Source organism: Apodemus sylvaticus, chromosome 20 (assembly GCF_947179515.1).
Source record: "Apodemus sylvaticus chromosome 20, mApoSyl1.1, whole genome shotgun sequence".
NCBI classification, from domain to species: Eukaryota; Metazoa; Chordata; class Mammalia; order Rodentia; family Muridae; genus Apodemus; species Apodemus sylvaticus.
Window position 1 is genome coordinate 954,921 of NC_067491.1, and position 22,290 is coordinate 977,210.

General features: G+C 52.9%; 1 protein-coding gene, 1 long non-coding RNA gene and 1 pseudogene across 2 annotated transcripts in view; 2 read left to right on the forward strand and 1 right to left on the reverse strand.

The window, feature by feature from the left end:
* Gng7 (G protein subunit gamma 7) overlaps window positions 1-10,136 on the forward strand; it is a 59,758-nt gene extending 49,622 nt beyond the window's left edge. The window contains exons 3-4 of the mRNA XM_052165388.1: window positions 8,568-8,683; window positions 9,759-10,136. Of these exons, the coding sequence (XP_052021348.1) occupies window positions 8,600-8,683; window positions 9,759-9,884 (210 nt within the window). The 5' untranslated portion in view covers window positions 8,568-8,599 and the 3' untranslated portion in view covers window positions 9,885-10,136. The remainder of the gene's footprint in view (window positions 1-8,567; window positions 8,684-9,758) is intronic.
* LOC127670837 (ATP synthase subunit f, mitochondrial-like) lies at window positions 7,052-7,267 on the forward strand (annotated as a pseudogene).
* A 3,196-nt stretch (window positions 10,137-13,332) lies between the features above and the next one.
* Window positions 13,333-16,524, reverse strand: LOC127670839 (uncharacterized). Its single transcript, XR_007974620.1, has 3 exons — window positions 16,216-16,524; window positions 15,163-15,239; window positions 13,333-13,908 (listed from the first exon to the last, which is right to left on the reverse strand). It is a non-coding gene; the product is annotated as an uncharacterized LOC127670839 (long non-coding RNA).
* Between the last annotated feature and the right edge of the window lie 5,766 nt (window positions 16,525-22,290).

The window sequence follows — 22,290 nt, forward strand, 5'->3', positions numbered from 1 at the left end:
AGCGGCAGAGAAGACTGCGGGAGGGGCGGGGCGGGGCCGCTGTGCTCTCCCAGCCTGTGGGAGTGGAGAGTCCCGGCTATGAGAGCTATGCCCGGCATCCACAGGTTCCCCAGCATTTTTGGGTCTGAATGTCATTGTTTCCTAACGTGGATGGGGGCGTGCCCTCAGCTCTACTTTAGAATCATTGTAGCCGGGGGAGATAATGGTTACTTCACAGGCTGCTCCCGCAGAGGACTCAGGTTCGGTTCCTAGCACCCACGCGGGGTTCACAACCCTCTGTGATTCCAAGCTCCAGGGACCCGACGCCCCCTTTTGGCCGCTCTTGGGAGTACACAAGGTCTTGGAGACTGAGTCAGTAGGATTGTTTCTTTCTTTCTTTTTTTTTTTTTTTAAGATTTATTTATTTATTATGTCTAAGTACACCGTGGCTGTCTTCAGACACACCAGAAGAGGGTGTCAGATCTCATTACGGATGGTTGTGAGCGACCATGAGGTTGCTGGGATTTGAACTCAGGACCTTCAGAAGAGCAGTCAGTGCTCTTAACCACTGAGCCATCTCACCAGCCCAGTAGGATTGTTTTCAAGTCACCTGTACCGCAGGAACAAAATTTAGCTATGTGTGAACCATGCCTTTAATCTCCTTAGAGGCAAGAGGATCTTTATGAGTTCAAGGCCAGCTTGTAAAACCTTGTCTCAATCAATCATTAATTAGTGCTGTGAAGCACACGGCTTGGAAGACAGCGTGGGTAAAGAAGAGCTGGGTCAACACTCCAGCCCGAGTTCACTCAGCACATTGATTTAATTCCAGTTTTGTATCTCTTCTGATCCTTGGTCTCACTGATGATCCCAGGCTGGCCAAAGTTGTGACAATCCCCCTGCCTCAACCTCCAGATTTGGGTAGACAGGCATTGCGGAGGGTGGATGGAGTTCCTTATGGCTGGTGCTGGGCTCAGAACAGAGCACTTGTTTGGCATGCTGAAGCCCTGGGTCTATCCCAGCAGGTAGGAGTTCAAGGCTATCCTCAGCTACATAGGGAATTTCAAGCCAGCCTGGGCTACATGAGACCCGCCAGGCAAGGAAAGGAAGGTTGGCTGATGAGCTGGCTCAGTGGGGAAGGCGCTGGCTGCCAAGCCTGGTGCCCAGATCCAATCCTCCTCAGGACCTGCTTATCGGACGGACAGGCTCCCTAAATCTGTCCTTCGACTTCCACACGTGTACACACGTAGTGTTCCAGGCCTGCTGGGATCGAGATCGAGGCTGTTCCCACAAACATACACAGATGAGCTGCTGGCAGCGTCACGCAAAGAACTCCAAGCTACGTGGGAGGTTGAGGCAGGAGGATTAACTTCAGTGCAAAAGTTTGAGACCAACCAGGTCACAGAAATTTTCACCACCCTAGACTGTCCCTTCATTACCGTTATTGTTGTTGTTATTGCTTAAGCCAGAGTCTCATGTAGCCGAGGCTGGCCTCAAACTTCCTATGTGGACAAGGATGATCTTGAACTTCTACCTTTGCCTCCCAAGTACTTAGATGACAACTCTGCAACCCATGCCCCTTGCTGGACATGGAACCCAGGGCTTCAGTATGCTGGCCAAGCACCCTGCCCACTGAGCTACAAGCACCCTGCCCACTAAGCTACAAGCACCCTGCCTACTGAGCTACAAGCACTCTGCCAGCTGAGTTGTCCTCCCCATGTCCCCATGGCTGTGAACTTCTCACTATATTGTCCCCCATCAACCCCAGCACATTCCAGAACATGTTTTCATTCTCTGTCCACAAACAGGTGACCTGAGCTCACCATCTGACCAGGTTGTGCAAGGTAATGATCTGCAGGTATTTTCCTCAAAGTCATGGATGTGGGGTTCCTGTCTTGGGTGCAGAAGGACAAGTGTAGACCTGTTGCCCCCACTCAAAGTCACTGTTTTCCAGTTAGAGAAGGCACAATTCGAATCTGGGGCATAAGAAAGAGGGGATTCCAGAGTATTATCCAAACCCGTGTCTGCATGGACCCGTGACAAAGCCAGGTCCCTGGTGGTGACCTCATTGTGCCTAGGGACCTGGTCGTCCTGTGGACTCTGCCACGGAGTTATGCAATGCAGGTTCAGGGGGAGACATTTCTATTGATTTATAAGCAGTCTGCAGTGACTCAATACCACTGGCTCACAGAAAGAACGTGTAGCCCAGGGTGCCCTTGAACGCCTGATCCTCCTGCCTCCACTTCCCCAGTTCTGAGACGGCAGATGTGCTGCCACACGAGGTTTATGCAGTGCTGGGTATGGTGCCTAAGATTTCATTCATCCATGCAAGCTCAGAGCTACAAGCACTATAGCAACCAGGCTTTAAGCACTCATCCAACAGAGCTGCAAGCACCCTGACCACTAGGCTCAGTTTGGGCCCTGACTTTTCCCAAGTCCCCCTGGGCCCAGCCGGGAGGTAGTGACTTCTCCGCATAGCCTCTGGACAGGTCAGAGGAGAGGCCTCACCTGCACATGGTTTTTCAGTAGAAAGCATCAAACTGGCCCGGCCGCATTTGCAGGAAGCACTGGTCATCCAGCCGTCAGCAGCCCCTCTGCTCCAGGCTGTGCTGCATCTGACTCCTCACCTGGCTCTGGGGACAGCGTAGCGTTCTCCGCAGTGGCGGTGGCTGTGGCTGCTCAGGTCCCCTTTCCCCACAAGATGTTCAGAGGTGAGCACTCTTCCCTGCCAGCCTTCTGTCCTCCCTCTTCCTTCCACCGCATCCTCCCTTGTCCCCACACAGGGACTTTGTATATATTTTATTATTTATTTTTGTGATGACTAGATCTCATGTAGCACATGCTAGCCTCAAACTGGCTATGTAGCTGAGGGAGGTCTTGAACTCCCAATCTTCTGCTGGGTATGCTCTACTCTGTTTACGGGATGATCTAATGGAGCCCGGGGCCTCCGGTGTGCTCGACAAGCACTCTACCAACTGAGCTGTAAGCACCTTACTCACTGGGCTACAAGCACCTTGCTGACTAAGCTATAAGCACCTTACCAACTGGACTATGAACAAGCCGTGTCAGTTGAGCTGCAGGCACTGTTAGCAGAGGGCCTTTGGTGATGACAGTGACTTGGTTGGAGGTGGCTCTGTCTGACCCATCAAGCTCTTGGTGCTGTGAAGTCGCCAGAGTTCACCTTGTCTCCTCTTCACCTACAGAGCTGTTGGGGTCACAGGCTTCTCTGATCTGGGAGTCCTCTAACCCCAGTCTTTGCCCCAGGCAACCTTTGTCACCTTTGTCACCACAGTGGGTGGTGCTCGGGAGTCAGGCCGGCATGCTCTGCACCTGAGGGACACTGCACCTCCTTGCCCTCTTGGTCCTGCCCATGAGCCTGTTACCATGGGCACCGGCCCAGGGCGGGGAGAAGGCGAGGGGACAGGGGTCACAGTGCTGTAGGTCACAGTTGGCTGCTGTACGGGGCATGTGCTCCACACGCCCAGGCCTGTGAATTTGTACCAAAGTAAAACCTTTCAACAGCCAACCTGGCACTACATAGCAGAGGCAAGGGGAACTGGTCTTCCTCAGCTATGCGCACACAATGGGGACAGCCCAGGTGACATGAGACTGTCACAAAAAAAAAAAAGCAGGAGTCAAAGAGATGGTGTATGTGTGTATGTATATGTGTGTTTATGTATGTATGTGTGTATGTGTGCATGTATATATGTGTGAATGTGTGTATGTGTGCATGTATATATGTGTGAATATATGTGTGAATGTGTGTGTCTGTATTGTGTGTTTATACATGTGTGTATATATGTGAGTGTGTAGGTGTATATGTGTATATACATATATGTGAATATGTATGTGTGTATACATGTGTGTATATATATGTGTATATATATATAATGTATATATGTATGTGTGTGCGGTATATGTACAGAGCTCAGATAACTTCAGGAAATCCAATCTCACTGTCTACTCTGTGGGTCCCAGGGCTTGAATTTGGGTTCACGGGTTTGGCAGTGGCAACAGTACCTGGCCTGTGCCTTCTGTCTTCAATGGACTGTTACTTACTCATGAGAAAGTCTGTGAGTGTGTGAATCGCAGCAGTGATGTCATGCTGGGAGAACGAGGCCAAGACCTTGGTAGTGTGAGATTCCAGGACTTTCAACCTATAAGGAAATGAAGACTAGATCCAAGGTCACTGAGGTCAGCTGCCGTGACACAGAGCTATGCAGTAGTGGGGGCAACAGAAATGGCCTGTGTCTGTGGCTTGTTACATGGCCACGTGTCCTTCTAAAACTCTGTCCACTGTTGTCTTAGTCAGGGTTTCTATTCCTGCACAAACATCATGACCAAGAAGCAAGTTGGGGAGGAAAGGGTTTATTCAGCTTACACTTCTGCATTGCTGTTCAACACTAAAGGAAGTCAGGACTGGAACTCAAGCAGGTCAGGAAGCAGGAGCTGATGCAGAGGCCATGGAGGGATGTTTCTTACTGGCTTGCTTCCCCTGGCTTGCTCAGCCTGCTCTCTTATAGAACCCAAGACTACCAGCCCAGGGATGGCTCCACCCACAAGGGGCCCTCCCCTCTTGATCCCTAATTGAGAAAATATCCCACAGTTGGATCTCATGGAGGCACTTCCCCAACTGAAGCTCCTTTCTCTGCGATAACTCCAGCCGGTGTCAAGTTGACACACAGAACCTGCCAATACTACTGTGAATCTAGAAGGTTTTCACCATTAATAGAAACCTTGTCATCCAACAGAGTCTAAGAAGGGTAGCACTCACTGGGCCATGGTGGGGGCACACCTTTTACCCCAGCACTCAGGAGGCAGAGGCAGGTGGATCTCTGTGAATCTGAGACCAGTTGGGTCTTTGGGGTGATTTTCAGGACGGCCAGGGCTGCACAGAGAAACCCTGTCTCAAAAACAAAACACATCCAAGGACAAACCAACACACAGGCCGCAGTTGTGTACCTCCCCTCTCTCAGGGGTTTTATTGCCTTTGCTGGTGGTTGTGGTGGTAGCGTCTTGTTTTTTGATGGGGTCTCATGTAGCTAAGGCTGGCCTTGAACTTACAATGCAGTCAAGGCTAAACTTGAACTCCTGATCCTCTACCTTCACCTCCTGAGCACTGGGGTAAAGCTGTGCATCTCCATGTCTGCCTTAAGAGCATCCTGTGTGAGAGGCTCCAGCCAGTCTCTCCTGGCTTCCTTGGTGCAGTCTTCCTGTGGCCAGGGAGCAACTTGTCATTTACTTATTTATAGGGGTTTTGAGACAGGGTCTCATTGTGTAGTCATGGTTATCCCAGAACTTGCCAGGTAGACCAGGCTGGCCTCTGCTTCCCCAGTGTTGTTGGAATAGGTTGTATAAAGCTGTGAACACCGCTCAGCTGCATAGAGGACGGTCCAGAACCATCCACAGAACCTGGGTATGCCTGCCTGCCTGATGTCTCTGCTGCACTAGACCCGCCCCCCACAAAGACATCCGCCCAGGGGACCCCAGTTTCTGGGGCATCTTGTATCCCTCCCCTCTTGGCTTCGGGGTTCCATGGCCTCAGCTGGGCTGATGACCAGGTTGAAGGGTCTCTTGGGATCTGTGGAACCAAAAAGAGAATGCCAGGGCCCCTCAGGCTCCCAGAGTGTGTGGCTGTCACAGGGAGCACCTGGCTAGAGTGGTGAAGTAGGCACCAGGCAGCGCATCCTGGGTAACCAGGTGCATTTCTTCACATTCCCTGCGTTTCTGAGTTCTGTTATTCCTACTCCCCGTCTCCTCCATGTTTGGTCCCAGGGTGGCCATCTTCATTGCCCCCAGTACACAGGAGGTGTAGTTATAGCTCTCCCCACATGGGGGGCTGAGGCCCCGCCCTGGCCCCCAAATCCAGCAGGATGCTCAAGGCCTCTCCCAGAGCAAGGACTGCCCTGAGAGGCCACTTTCCCAAGTCACCATGGGAAGTGCCCCAAACTTGCCTGTGCTGCCTGGAGACTGGGGCGTGGTCACAGTGGACACTGCCAGGAGCTCTGCAGGCCACGCCCCACCCACAAGCCTTTCCCCCAGGGATGCCACGTGCTGAGCCTGTGAGGAATGAGCCTAGTTGACTCACATCTCAAGGTTTTGGCTGCTGTCGACTCCTTTATACCTGTGGGGCGGGGGCTGGGGCGCATGGCTGGGGTGCATGGCTGGGGCGTGAGTCAGGGTCTGGCTGGTGACACAACTCTGCAGAATCACAGCTCAGGGTCAGCAGACACAATGAAAAGTCACAACTGTGCACCAGGAATGTCATGGAAGACAGAAACATGTCCAGACACATATGTGGACAAATGCAGCCATGTCCATATTGGAAGTATGCAGGTGTGTGTGCATGCATGTGTGTGTGTACATGTGTGTGTGTGCATGTGTGCGTGTGTGTGTGTGTGTGCGTGCGCGCGCGTGCGTGTGGGTGTGCATGTGTGCATGTGTGTGCATGCATGTGTGTACATGTGTGTGCATGCATGTGTGCATGTGTGTGTGCATGCATGTGTGTGTACATGTGTGCGTGTGCATGTGTGCAGGTGTGTGTGTGCATGTGTGTGTGTGTGTGTGTGCATGTGTGTGTAGCCCTAGCTTAGCATGCACATAGCCACACACACATGCATACAGAAATGCCCATGCCCTGTGCCTGCAGAGATCCTCATGCACACAGCACACACCTGAAGACAGTCTCTGCCCCACTCCCACTTGTGTCTGTGTATGCTGATCTCTGCACACACGCCAGCAGTTGGATGCATCCTTAGTGAACACACACACACACACACACACACACACGGCCTGATTCTTGTTCTCTCCATCCAACTATATTTAGCTCAAGAGACTCTCGGGCTGGAGTCCATGCGGTTTCCTTGTCCTGTCTGGAAGCCCTGAAGAGCAACTTTGCTGCAGCCCACACCGAGGCTCGTGCGTCTCTGTCCCCAGGAGGGTGCTGGATGTCTGCCCACGCACCAGGGAGCCAGGCAGGCAAAGAAGTTTTTGTTAGGATCATTAATTGAAAACCGATTAGGGGGCAGGGGTGTGTCCACCGCGGCTGGATTTCTGCAGACACCAGGATTTCAAGATGGCATCGCTCTTGCCACTGAAGAGAAGAGGCTCATGGAGGTTAAACTAGGAGAGCTGCTGAGCTGGACATCGATGTGGGATTTCGCCCCAGTGGCAGCGCAGGAGCCGTTTGGAGAGGGCAGCATCTCAGGGATTAGCGTGTGCGTATGCGATTCTCGGCTATGGCATTTCTCACAAGAAACTCAAACGTGAGCAGCAACACAAACATCACTGAAGAGGGGTCACTGTGGAGGGCACTGCGTGGTGGGTGGAACAAACCGCCTGCCCTGCTCCAGTCTAGGAAGAATTCTACTGGCTGAACCTTTATACCCCGATGGAGAACTAGTGTCCAATAAAAGGTGACTGACTGGTTCACATAAAAAGAAAAGAAAGAAAGAAAGAAAGAAAGAAAGAAAGAAAGAAAGAAAGAAAGAAAGAAAGAAAGAAAGAAAGAAAGAAAGAAAGGAAGGAAGCTAGCTTATTAGGAACATTGTTAAACATGTGGTGGCTGACGCCTGTCATCCCAGATCTTAAGAAGCTGAGGCAGGAGAAGAGCCAAGAGTCCCAGGACAGCCTGGGCTACACAGGGAGACTCTGTCTCAAAAACCAAAACAAAATTTGCTGACAGTTCATGGCAAGCTGCGACAAAAAAATATAAGGTGATACCACTGAGCATTACTTAATGTGACATTTGATAAACTATAGACAAGGGCTGGCAAGAGGGCTCCGCTGGAAAAGATGATTGCAGCAAAGACGGATGACCAGTGTGCTGCAAGGACCCACATGGAAGAAGATAGCAGACTCCTACAACTTGTCCCCTGACCGCTGCATGGGTGTTGTAATACATGCAAATGTGTGCTCACACACACACACTCACACACATGCAAACAGGCATGCATGCACAGATATTTTTAAACGATAGATAAAGTGTTAGGACCACTGAGAGGGCTCAGCCTGTGAAACCCGATGACTGCATGCCGTCCTCTGACTTCCACAGGCGCTCCAACACCCCCCCCCAATAAATGAATGAATGAATGAATGAATGAATGTAAAAGAGGAGCTGGGCGTGGCTCCACAGGAGGGAGTCACTTCGGAGCTCCCTCCACTACCTGGACTGTCTGAAGAGTCCCTCCAGTGATGGCTCCCCCAGGGGAGCTCCCCCAGTTCAAATCCCTCTTGCCCAGCCCACGCAGGTGGCCCAGCCCATACCTGGTTCTGCTGCCATCTGCGGACATCTGGGCTACTGCTTGAATCCTGTAGCTCAGAACAGACAATCATTAGTTGAATTATCATCAGCCCTGGGCCTGGGTCTTGGTGGTTACAGTTCTCTGGGCCCGTTTGATGAATGAATGCGTGATTGTATGACTGGCTAAGGGAGGAACCTAGGAAGAAGCTGGGTTGACCAGTGGCTGCTGCCCCTTGCCACCCTACCTGCAGGGATGGAGAGCATCAAGAGCTGGGTTCCCTTACTCTGAGAGACCCGCGGGGTCAGGGGTCTAAGCAGCAGGTTCACGCCATGCCATCTGTGCCCCCAGCTCTCTAGACGCCAGGCCCACGCTCATGGCTGATGATGTCAGGTACTAACAACGTCGCCCAGGCCCGGAAGCTGGTGGAGCAGCTGCGCATCGAAGCTGGGATCGAACGCATCAAGGTGAGCTGCGTCGGGGGTAGAAGAGGGGACCCTGAGTGGGTGTCGGAACTCGGCCATGGGTTCCGGCTGTGTAACCAGGGACGCGCACTCGGCCCCTGAGCGGGAGCCACAGCCGCTTGTGTTCTGTCGGGACAGAGCGTGGGGTGAACGTGGCTTTCCGCATCAGGCCGGTTCCTCGTCTTCCTCTGGTTACCACAGATGCGAGCGGGAGATGCGCACAGAGGGATGGCGCAGATGGGTGTCCAGCTGCTTCCACAGTTTGGCACGGTTTTCGTTTCTTGCAATGACAAAGAAAATGAAACAAAACATTTTCATTTCAAAAAAGATGAAATCAAAAGAAAACTGATCTGTGTAGTAAAGAAAAAGGACTGGGGGCGTGGTCAGGGCGGAGCCACCGTCTAGAATCCTGGGGAGCCCAGAGGATGACAGGAACATGGAAATTCCCCCCCCAGTCCCCTCACTCGGGGATTCCAGGCTGGGCTCCACCCAGAACAAGTGCCCAGCCCCTGTGGGCACAATGCTTGCTAGACATCCTCATGGTCTTTCAGGACCACAAGCCCCCGCAAAGATGGCTCTACAAACCGAGCCATCGCCTCATCCCGTTCCCTAGCAGCTGTTTATCTACCGCCCATCTCTGGATTCGTTCATCCTAGAAATAAATATCTTTTTTTTTCTTTTTTGAGACGGGGTTTCTCTGTGTAGCCCTGGCTGTCCTGGAACTCACTCTGTAGACCAGGCTGGCCTGGAACTCAGAAATCCGCCTGCCTCTGCCTCCCAAATGCTGGGATTAAAGGCGTGTGCCACCATGCCCTGCAGAAATAAATATCTTATCATGGAGTGAGTATATACTATGTGGTTTTATGTGTCTGACTCTCTCACTAAACACAAGTTCCTCAAATTCCCTTTATGTTGTTGTAGCCTGTGTCAGAGCCTCATTCTTTATCACGGCAGCGTAGTATTCCACAGCATGTGTCCCACAGAATGTCTGTGGCCTCTTCTGAGTTCCCCCTGCCTTGTGGCTGTGGCGGATTCTTGTCCCATCTGACCTTTCCTTTCTCTTCCTTGTGCTACACAGGTCTCCAAGGCCTCATCAGAACTGATGAGCTACTGTGAACAGCATGCCCGGAATGATCCCTTGCTGGTTGGCGTGCCAGCCTCCGAGAATCCATTCAAAGACAAAAAGCCTTGCATAATTCTCTAGTTCCCTCTCTCTTTCTCTCTCTGTCCCCACTCCCCTCCCTTTCCCTCTCTCTCTCTTTCTCCCCACTCTGAAGGTATTGTCCAGTTTTTTTCCTATAAGAAAAATATTTGAATGCCTCCTACTTTGAATTCTGAAGGAATAGAAACCATTGTGAGTGCCTGGATCCTCCTGCCCCAGGTGGAGTTTATGACTCCCGGTGGGGCTCTGCCGGCCTGGCCTAACTAAGATGTCAGCCTCGTCGCTCCCACCCCCTCCCATCAAGAATCACTACTGTGGCCGGTTTTTAAAGCCTCCCCTTAGTTGGGCTGGGAAAGGGCTTGGTCGGTGAACAGCATGCCCTGCAAGTGTGAAGCGTGAGGACGCGATTGCTATCCTCCGGTTCCACATACACATGCAGGTGTGGTGTCCCAGGCTCTACTCCAGCACTCGGAGGGCTGCCGCCGAAGGACCCGGGGTGGTGAGGGACTGCCATCCTAGCGGTCAGTAAACACCAGACAGAGGAGGACGCCCAGCCTTGACCCCTGGCTCTACACGCGGCGCACACACAATGCACCCGGTGCTGCCCGGTGTCTTTCCCAAGTGCCCCTATCATGTGCACGGTGACGCCCATTCCCCAGAGACGTGGCCCATCCCAGAATCGGGCATGGGTTCTCCTCCATTCAAAGGAAGCACTTGCTGGTGTGGCCAAGTGTGTGATTTTGTCTCCTCAGCCTGAGACCCACGTGGTCATTGGTGGCTCCCCGTTTTCTCCCAGTTACCCAGGTGGTTGTGAAGGCAGAAATGCAGATTTAATTATCTTGAGGTGACTGAGGGGTGATGAGGCTCTCCATCGCACGTGAGACTGTGGCTCCAGAACCCCCTTCCTCCTTCCTGGATTAAACTATTTTTTAACTAGCTAGAACCCAAACCCTTCAGTGTGGAGACAGTAGCCCTGTTCTGCACTCCCCCACTGGGGGATTCTAGGCGGGGCTTTACCCATGACCGCGCCCCAGTCCATTACTGGGGATTCTAGGCGGGGCTCCATCCTGACCACGCCCCTAGCCCCCTCACTGAGGGATTCTAGGCGGGACTCCACACTGATCACTCTTCCAGCCCTCACTGGGGGATTATACTCAGGGGTTCCACCCTGACCACCACCCCGGACCCTTGCTGGTAGATTTTCAACAGCACTCTACCCCTGAGCCAGGCCTCTTTTTCTATTTTGTGAGCAGAGCTCTCGAGTCCAGGCTGGCCTGGAACTGGAGATCTTCCTGCCTCTGTCTCCAGACACGACGGGCCTCTACTTGCATGCCTGGCATAGGACTGGACTGAAGATAACGTGTCCTCAGTCTACGACAGTGACAGTGGCAGGTATACGCAGGGCAGGGCTTGGGTGTGCCAGTCAGGATGCCATAAACAGAGGCATCCTGAGAGACCCCAGCTGCCTCGTTCTCCTGCCAGATCAGTAATGGGTACGAACAGCAGAAATGAAGCCAGCCCGGTTATTCCCTGTAGTTCTGGCGGAAATCTGCTTCCAAAAGCCTGTGCCAGGCTGATCCCTGGACAGCTGCCCAAGTTGCCATGGGGAAAATGAATGGGGCTGGCACATCCAGCTTATCTTCTAGCCCCGTAGACACAACCTACCGCCTAGGGAAGGCGGCAGGCTCCCCCAAATCCATTTGATGGAAACGGGACAAGAAATCTGGGGTGTGACTAAGAGGAGACATTGCAGGTGCTAAAGAGGGGACCCCCGCCATTTCTCCCTCCATGGGCTGGATCCCAGAGAGCACAGACCAAGGGTCAGGCTCCTCCTGTGCATCTGCTCCCCATTACTGGTCAGAGAGGGCCAGGGACACTGGTGAGCCTGACTCTCAGAAAAGCCAGCTTCTCCCCAAAACTACAGCCACATTGCATTAGGCTAGGATCCAGGTCCCGGGATTCATGTGCCCAGCTTCCCTGGCAGGGAGAGAGAAAGCACATCCGGGCACCAGGCTTCAGAGTGCCCTGCCGGGCTCTGCCCCAGCTCACAGAAACCAGGCATGGGCACTGGGGATGTGGAGGCAGTACAATCAGGACTTTAGGGTCTTCCTCAGCTACAGAATGGGCTCAAGGCTAGCCTGGGCTACATGCGACCATGTCTCAAAGAAAATCCAGTGCGCTCTCGCACATTCCCAACATGCCTGCTTCCCTCTGGGAAGTGGCGGCAGCAGATGCCAGCCTGGCCAGCCTGTGTTGGGTCATAGCTTTTTGTTTTCTCACCTCTGGGACAAAAACTCAAATCTGCATCTCTGCCCACACCTCCAGTACCCTCTCCCCAGGTGACTCATGTCCTAAGGACAAAGTGACCTCTTGTTCCCAGAGAGGGTAGGAAGTGCTTGGCTGGTGTATCCAGGATGGACCTTGGACCCCATGGTCTCTGTGTACACTCCTAACCCCTGGAGCCGCAGCTTAGAGACACCTAGGGAAGCCAGAACACAACAAAGCAATCCGGAGCCAAGATTGGTGGCCCACGCCTTCAGTCCCAACACTTGGGAGACAGAGGCAAGGGAATCTCTGTGAATTCGAGGCCAGCCTCAGCTGCGAGTTCCAGAACAGCCAGGGTTATAGAGACACCTTATAAAAACAAACAGAACAAAAAGAAAACCCAAAACTGTTAGACCTGCTGCTGCTTAGCCACCCAAGAGGGACCCCCAACCTGAGAAGAAGGATGGTGGGCATGGAGCACATGCTACACAGAAGCCATACCCACCAGCGCTTTCCACCTCTGCCCCACTCCAGCGCTGGCTCCTCCCCCCACGCCCAGGGATGGCCCCTCCCCTTCACGCCCAGGGCTGGCTCCTCCCCTTCACACTCCAGGACTGGCTCCTCCCCCCTTGTGCCACGCCCACTCTCCCAGTGTTACTATTGTGTGGAATGAGGTCACAGGAGGGAGAATCCTCCATAATAAAGGCCCGGCTTTTCCTTTTGCCTCGACTCTGAAGTCTTTTTCTCTTCCTGGACCCGATGGCTCAGATACTGTGAGGGACGGTGGCCGACCTTTCACGCCCACCTTCAGGGGCTCCATCGGACACCACGGGTAGACTGTGCATTGAACTGTTTTGTTTTGAGACAAGCATCTCACATAGTCCAGGCTGGCCTCGAACTCAGTGCACAGCGCGGGCTAGCCTGACCTTCCTGCTTCTAACTCCTGAATACTGGATGACAGGTGTGGCCAGCATGGCAGTGTCCCGGAAGTGCTGGGGGTGGGAGCCAGGGCTTTGCTCATACTAGGTGAGTGCTCCACCCTGGCCTTTTGTTTTGAGACCAGCACACTTTATACCCGCCTAGAGTCACCCAGTAAGGGGCTCAGAACATGGCTCGGTGAGAGGAAACACCCATGGCATGTGCAAAGGCCCTGGGTTCAATCACCGTAAAAGATCGAAGACTTTTTATTCCTAAACAATTGTGCAATCAGAGAGAGGTTCAACACAGGCGTCCCTTGGCTGCAGGCCAGGCTTGCAGGAAGCACGGAGGGCGTTCCCTCACAGTAGCCGAGGCCCTGCACTCCTTGGCTTGCAACCCTGTCCTCCTCCTCCTCCTCTGGAGCCAGCAGTGCAGTGTCACCCAGTCTGTCTGCCTTCCACCTCCCTGCGTCCTTCTGAGGACCAGACTGATGACAGCAAGTAGCAAGTCCCTGATTATCTCCAGCTCGGGACCCTCGGCTTGACCCTGTGCAGTTTCTCTGCTCTGGGAGATGATGTCACAGATCTGAGGGCGCGGGTAAGGTGGTCTACGGAGCTGGTAACAGCCGCCCACGCCTGGCCCCGCTGGAGCCTGAGCTTGAGGCCCGAGGTCCTCGGACAGTGAGGAGGGAGGGACAGCCGGCTAGAAAGAATGTGCGGTTGACTCAGCCACGTACTGTGGCCTGTGGTTGCGTCTGAGGGACGATGGCTCTACAAACCCACCTGGGCAGCGATCCGGGATTCCAGGAGGAGGAGGGGAGGAAAGGTCCCCAGGCTGCGCTTTGCACAGAGGTTCCTGTCTTCTCTGCAAGTGGAAGGCTCTCCTGTACAAGAGGTCACACCGTGCGACACCAATGACAACCCCATCCCCAAACAGAGCCAGCCTTCCCAGGACAATGAAGGCCGGGGTGGGGGTGGGGGGAGAACAGGGCAGGGGGACAACTGCAGCTGCATCCCTGAACCGAGCCGATGCTGTGAGTCACGGGCCACACACCCATAGGCACTGTAGTCCCACAATCCAGCTTCGCAGCGGCACTAAAGGTCCTAAAGGGCTCTGTGCAAGCTTTCCCGTGGCAGAGACAGGTCACAGCCACCGGACAGAGACACAGGGCAGCACAAGAGGGGCCGAGGCAGGAGGATCTGGAGGGCAAGGCTAGCCTGAGCCACGGAATGGGACCCTGGTGCTAATGAGGTGGCTCGGCAGTTAAGAGCACTGGCTGCTCTTTTTTTGTTTGTTTGTTTTGTTTTCTCGAGACAGGGTTTCTCTGTGTAGCCCTGGCTGTCCTGGAACTCACGCTGTAGACCAGGCTGGCCTCCAACTCAGAAATCCACCTGCCTCTGCCTCTGCTTCCCAAGTGCTGGGATTAAAGGCCCGCGCCACCACTGCCGGGCCCCACTGCCCGGCCTGGCTGCTCTTGCAGAGGTCCCAGTTTCAATTCCCAGCAACCACATGGCAGCTCACAACCTCCTATGACTTCAGTTCCGGGGGAGATCTGACGCCCCCTCTGGCCTCTGTGGGTACTGCACTCAAATGTAGTACAAATAACTAAAAGCAAGAAGTTTCTCCTAGCAGGGCGGTGGTGGCACATGCCTGTAATCCCAGCACTCTGGGAGGCAGAGGCAGGCGGATTTCTGAGTTCGAGGCCAGCCTGGTCTACAGAGTGAGTTCCAGGACAGCCAAGGCTATAAAGAGAAACCCTGTCTCGAAAAAAACAAATCCAAAAAAAACAAAAAAAACAAAAAAAAAAAAAAAAAAAAAAAAAAAAAGCCAAAAGAAGAAGTTTCTTCTAAAGAAATATTCTGAGTTGCTCTGGTTCTCGAGACAAAAGCTGGAAGCATTTTAGGCATTCCACCACAGGTGAACAGGGAAAGGAAACAACGTGTTCATACCCAAGGACACAACTCAGCCGCGGGAAGGGACCAGCACTACACTAAGAGACACAAGCTTTGCACAGAGGAGAACGATGGGAGTCCATGGACAACAGGTGACCCTCGGGTGAGGGATGTGACCAGCATGACAGTGACAGCCCCAAACACACCACATCTAAATAGAAGAGCCTGGGGCTTGGTCCACTTACACAGGAGCAGAGAACTCGGAAGGGGGCTGAGCTTTCTGGATCATCCAGGGCAGGCCTCAAGGTCACCACGGCTTTTGCTGGGGAAATGTAAGCAAATGTTTTAAAGGGGGGGGGCCTAGAGAGATGGCTCAGCTGTTAAGAGCACTGACTGCTCTTCCAAAGGTCCTGAGTTCAAATCCCAGCAACCACATTGGCTCACAACCATCCCTAATGACTAATGAAATGCCTTCTTCTGGGGTGTCTGAAGTCAGCTATGGTGTACTTACATAATAAATAAAAAAAAAATTTTTTTTGGTTTTTTTGAGACAGGGTTTCTCTGTGTAGCCCTGGCTGTCCTGGAACTCACTCTGTAAACCAGGCTGGCCTTGAACTCAGAAATCCACCTGCCTCTGCCTCCCAGAGTGCTGGGATTATAGGCGTGCACTACCACCGCCCAGCAAATAAATCTTTTTTAAAAATGTAAGCAAATGTCGACTGGACAGGTGTGGGGGCTCAAGGCGTCATCTCAGTGCTCAGAGTGTGGAGGTAAGGGGATTGTTGTGAGTTTAAGGCCTCAAAATAACAGGAAGGAAACGGGGCAGAGGCAGCTTGAGAGGCGGATCAGAGGGCGAGAGCATCGGCTGTGCTTGCAGGGGACCTAAATCAGGTTCCCAGAGCCCCACACAAACAACTCCAGCGGCAGGGATGTGATGTGCCCTCCAAATGGGCTTCCAAAGGCACCACAGGCGTGTTCACAGACATGTACAAATGTAACACACAAGCAAACAGGGCCAAAGGGGGGTGCAGGCACTGCCAAGCCTAATGACCTGAGTCTGATCCCCGGGACCCACATGGTAGAGCTGTCTCCTGCAAGTTGTGCTCTGACCTCCACACCTAATACCATAGCATGGGTACCTGGTTCCCACAAGGAATAATGTTTTTAATAAAAAAAAAAAAAAAAACAACTATAAACAAGGGCTAGGACGATGTCTGGGAGTAAAGGGGCTTGCCTCACTAACGGGGACCCAGCCAGACCCTGAGCCCCCACGAGACCGGAAGCTGTGGCGTGCTCACCTGTAACCCAACATTGTGCCAGGAGCACGGGTGGTTCTCCAGGGCTCGCTGGCTGCCATCCTAGCTCTGGGCTCTGAGAGACACTGTCTCAAAGGTGACACAGGATGACAGGCCATGTTGGTTCTTCTCGGACTATAGAGCACACAGGTTGTACACAAGGCAGGAGTGTGGCTCAAAGGGGCAATCCCGCTGTTCCTCCAGAGGACTTGGGCACTGGCCTAGCACCCACTCTGTGGCTTAGGTCCAAGGGACTTTCTGGCCTCCTCAGTCTCTGCACAGACACAGACACACATGCGGGCAAACACTCACACACGCTAAAGAGAGGGAGACAAAGAAAGAGAAAAAGGGGGCCATTGTTTATTACCCCAGACAAGGCACAGACCAGAGGCAGGATCCATTCAGCACAGCTTCGTAAGGCTCTATTACTACTACTATTATTAATTATTCCTAAAAATTTTCTGAAGGTACTTCATGTCTTTCTGACTCTGGCTGTCCTCGGACTCACTGTGCTGCCTCTGTGGGGCAGAGTGTGCATCACCAGACCTGACACAGTTACTCCAGGGGGTTTCTAGAGATTCCTTACAGGCAGCTGCCCCACTGCGGATTCCCGCCTCTAGTGGCACGATGGCCATCTCTTGGACCATTGTGCTACCCAAGTTCCCAATGTCAAGGCAATAGTGTACTCTGACACCCCATACACCAAAGTGTCTGAAAGAGATGGGCAGCCCACCCACAGGTAGTGATCCTCACAAGACATCAACAGGTTACATGCTTGAATGCAAGCATAAAGGCCTGAGTTCTAATCCTCAGCACCTAAGTTGAAAACCACACATAGTCAGGTGGTGGCGCACGCCTTTAATCCCAGCACTTGGGAGGCAGAGGCAGGCAGATTTCTGAGTTTGAGGCCAGCCTGTTCTACAGAGTGAGTTCCAGGACAGCCAGGGCTACACAGAGAAACCCTGTCTCGAAAAAAACAAAAAGAAAAAAGAAAAGAAAAGAAAAGAAAAAAAAAGCACACATGGTGACACACTGTGCCCAGTACTGGGGAGTGGACAGGACAATCCTGGGGCTCACAGGACAGCCAGCCCCAATCGGCAAATTCTGGGTTCTGTTAAAGGTCCTGTGTCAATAAATAGCGAGGAAAGAGATTGTGTCTGGTCCCCCACACAAACACACGAGGGCAAGGCTGAACTATGAGTCATACTGGGTCCCACTCAGAATGCTAGCCCCACCTCTGTAGATCCAGCATGGTCCCTACCACACGTGTGGATCCACACAGGGAGAGCACGGCAGCCCCCACAACAGGAATGAAGTAAGGCACCCCAGAATAATCATAAGCTGTTCCCCAAATCTAACAAGACCTGTTGTAGTCCTCCAATTTCCTCTTGGAAGGTTGGGAAGGGACAGAGGTGACACTCCTGGGCCAGCTTTCCCTGTCATCCTGTTCCTAGCCATGTATGCGTCCTCTCTGCAAGGGGACATTGAGGAAATGACACATTTCAGGTTCATGAGGCTTGCAAGACATTTACAAAGTTCAGGCTCAGTGCTTCTGTGAGCAAGAAAGGATAGAGAGAACGGAGAGGGGCACCCCCACCCCAGCAGCACAGCTCTGGTGTGTCCTCAGCCATGTCCCGGCAGGCAGGCCGTCAGGTGACCAGCTCCCAAGTCACCCAAGCGCCTTTAAGCAGTCCAGTAAGCTTGCTCGGTTCACACACAAATAAATAAATGAAAAAGGAATAATTTAAAAAATGCTTTTTGAGGCAAGATCTCCCTCTGTTTTGCTGGCTGACGCTGAGCTCACTCCACAGACTAGCATGGGCGTGGTCTCGCAGAGATCTGCCTGCTCATGTGTCCCAAGAGCTGGGTTTGAAGTCTCCTGCCACTGATAAACTGTTACAAATGAACAAATGCAGTAAACATACTTTTAAGGAAATAGGCTTCCAAGGAGCAGTCAGTACAGGTCCAGATGACTCTGACAAGGTCAGTTTTCTTCATCAACTTGACGCACTGTTCAGTCATCTGGGACTGTGTGCATGGTGCTGGTCTGTGAGGAGTATTTCCAGGGCTGGTTCCTCTTGATTACACTAACTGATGTGGGGAGACCCCAGCCCACCGAGGGCAGCACCGTTCTCATGCGGCTAGGCCTCGAACTGTATGAAAAAGGAGAGACAGTGGAGGACTGACAGGCAGGCGCCCGTCTCCAACTTGAAGGTTGCTTCAATTTCCTGTTGTCTCGACTACTTCAGTGACAGACCGGAACCCACAACCAAATAAACTCTCTCTCTCTCAGTTGCTTTTCCTCAGGGTCATTTATTCCTGCAGTAGGGGTGGAATTAACACACTGCCTGAGGATACAGGCTGAAGATGAAGATCCAAAGAAATAAGGGAAAAAACCCTCCCTAGAGAAGGGAAGGATCATGTAGGAAGGAAAATGGAGTGTGTGTGTGTGTGTGTGTGTGTGTGTGTGTATGTGTGTGTGTGTGTGCGCACGCATACATGCTCTCACTCTGTCTCTGTCTCCCTGTCTCTCTGTCTCTGTCTTTCTTTCCCTGTCTCTGTCTCTGTCTTTCTGTCTCTGTCTCAGTCTCTCTCTCCAGGACCGTGGGACCCTAACCTTGGAGCCAGCGGGGTTTACTGTGGAGAGAGTGATGGAATGAGACCCTGGCTGAAGACCTAAGAATGCACCCACTCAGTTTCACCGAAAATTATCATTCCGGGATGAACTCCAAGCTGAAGGTGGGAAAGAAACTTGCTCTTGCTCATGTGAAACTACACCAGGCCAGCCAGAGGGATGTGGGGGCTGAGCCAAGCAACAGGTGTCCAGGATCGAAAGCCATCTGTCTGCTCCTCAGAGGCTGCAGTCACCACGACCTTTCTTCACATCCGAGGTGTTTTTCTGTACTTCACGGGATGAAGCGCAAGGCCTCATGCATGCAAAGCAGTGGCCCTACCCATGCTCCCAGCTCCTCATTGGGGGCTTCTACACGGGGCCCCACCCCTGACCACGCCCCAGCCTCTCACCTGACACCCCTGGACAGATGCCCTCTGAGGCCAGAGATGGTGGATTTCCGGGTGCTAGTCTAGATGCTTGAAATCAAAACCGCGTCCTGTCCTGGTAGCGACAAGCAAGGTTCACTGTGGAACCATCTCTTAGCCCCGCCCCCATTCCTTTTGTTGCTCGGTCTGTTACTGGCACAAGCTTGGGAGCTTTGCAGTACCCCATTGCCTTCCTTGCTTGTCCTGTTCTAATCTCTAGGTTCCGACTCCTTCTCTCTTCTGAGCACCCCACTCCCTACACACCATTTTCACATTTAGATTTCATATACAAGATCAAACATGACGTAATTGTTTCCTGGCTCTGGCAGTGAGCCCCACCATCTTCCAGCATCCCCCAGCCCGCGCCCCTCTAAAGCTCAGACCTAGCCAGACCTTCCTATGAAGAATCATGGTGAGTTTGAGGGACCCTGGTGAGGGAAGACTCTGACTTCTCCATCTGGCCAGCAGCTTCCTCTGCACTTCCGGCCGTTTTCTCTGAAGATGCTCCTGTCTCTTGCCCTGCCAGGCTGTGCAAGGTGCCGCTTCCTTTCCTCGAAGCCAGGGCCCCGGGGGGTGTGGGACCCACCTCTTTTCTCTGAAGGAGCCTGACTGGGCCTCAGCACCTCAATTACCTAACCCCCCCCTCCCCGCGAGACAGGGTTTCTCTGTGTAGCCCTGGCTGTCCTGGAACTCACTCTGTAGACCAGGCTGTCCTTGAACTCCGAAATTCGCATGCCTCTGCCTCCCAAGTGTTGGGATTAAAAGCGTGCGCCACCACCGCCGGCTAGCACCTCAATTTCCTGATCCTGCCTGATCCTGCTTCCAGGAGGACACCCGGCTCAGAGCAGCTGTAGGCAAGTTCAGGAGTCAGGGGGACACCCACAACCTGGCCTACGACAGTCTCTGAAGACTGGGCAGATTAAACTTCAGAATCTGGGGGTGGGGGATCCTCCTGTGCTGCTGCTGCACCTTGCATTTATGTAGGTGCTGTGAGTTTCTTGTAGCCTGTCGTGACCACCCTCACCGGCAAGGAATGACGCAACACAGGAAGATCTTCTCCAAGCAGTTTACTCAGGATCCATGTTCAAGCTTCTTCTGACCCCGGAGAGAATAAGCCAAGTCCTTAAATACTAATAGCCAGCCAAGCAGCCAAAAGGCGTGCTCCACCATGCCTGGCTGAAATTCTCATTTTTTTTTTTGGATTTGTTTTTTTCAAGACAGGGTTTCTCTGTGTAGCCCTGGCTGTCTTGGAACCCACTCTGTAGACCAGGCTGGCCTCGAACTCAGAAATCCACCTGCCTCTGCCTCCCAGAGTGTTGGGATTACAGGCGTGTGCCACCACCACCTGGCTACTGATTATTTTTGAAAAAGAATTACTTATTATTTTATGTATATGAGCACACTGTAGCTGTTTTCAGATACACCAAGAAGAGGGCATCAGATCCCATTACAGATGGTTGTGAGCCACCATATGGTTGCTGGGAATTGAACTCCGGACCTCTGGAAGAGCAGTCAGTGCTGTTAACTGCTGAGCCATCTCTCCAGCCCCCAAATTCTGATATCTTCATGAGGTCATGGCGGCACACCTGTCATCCAAGTACTCTGGAGGTAGAGGCAGGAGGATGGCCACAAGTTGCAGATCAGCGGAGCATACACAGTGTTTTCTACATCAGCCAGGGCTATATAGCAAGAATGTCATCTTAAAACAGAACAAGGTTCTGTTATTCTGCGTGAGGGCACTGAGGTGGGGTCTAAGCCACCCACAACACAGTGAGCCAGAGGTCACAGGCCTTTGTAAGTCCGACTGCTGGGCCACACAATGACCAAGGCAGCCCTGGCATAAGGTATAGGTCACCAGCAACGGCAAGCCAGGAGCATGTGCTGGCCTGTGTGTCACCAGTCATGAGACCCTCAACCCAGTCGGTGGCCTCAGTTTCTTGTGCTGTAATCTGGGTTCTCCCGCATCAAGCTCCCAGAATGAAAGGTCTGGGCCTCACTGCACGTAAGGCAGTGACAGCAGACGGAGACCCTCAGCTGGGCTTGGGTACTTGGGCAATGACACTTTATAGAGCACTAAGCACTAGGTTGCTAAGTATTAGTACTCCAGCACTGGGTACTTAGGTGCCTGAACTTGCCTCCTTCCTGAGACCCTGGCTCAGCCCTCTAGGTGAATCCCATTCTAAGTTCTCTAACACAACGTTCGTTGACAAATCCTGTACGCTATTGTATTTCCCAGGTCATATCCTGAAAGGAGGCCTAGAGAGGTAAAGAAACTGTCCCTAGGTGGCCCAGCGCTTAGATGTAGTATGGGCAGAAATAAGATCAGGTTCCCTCTACCCCAAACATCTTCTATGCCTCAGTTTACCCTCACCCTGAAGCCCACCTGTGGGGACAAGGTATCCTCCCATCCAAAGGAGGTGTCGGGCATTCTTGACAACCCCAAAATGAGGTGAAAGGTTACAGCCCGGGGAGCCCGCCCTGTCCTGGAGGCAGATTTTAGGTGTGGGGTGTCACAGATTCCTGAAGGTCGGAAGGTCTTGCTCACTGAGATCCTGGGCAAGCCATTCTCCCATGAGAGACCAGGGGGAAGTCCCTATGTAAGGCCGGTGGCAGGTCAGCGGGGCAATGCCCACTCTGTGATGGGCGAGACAAGCCCTGGTCAGCCAGCTAGGGGAAGGACAGCTAGGGGAAGGACAGCTAGGGGAAGGACAGCGAGGGGAGGAGGAGGGGGGAGGGGAAAAGGGGGAGGAGGGGAGGGGAGGAGGGGGAGGAGAGGAGGGGGAGGAGAGGAGGAGAGGAGGGGGAAATCGGAGGGGGAGGGGAAGAGGGGAAGAGGGGAGGAGCAAGCTAGTCAGGCTGGGTGGAGGGATCCCCAAAGCAGCTAAATATAACCACGGAAAGTACAATGATGTGTCTCCAAATAGAAAGCAGCCAATTTGGCCCAAGAGAAGGCCAGGCAGGCTGGAGCGAGCAGAGGGTCTGAGAGAGGTGCCCCCTGGACCCTTTCACCAAGGTCTCCCTCTCCCTCTCCTTCCTCCT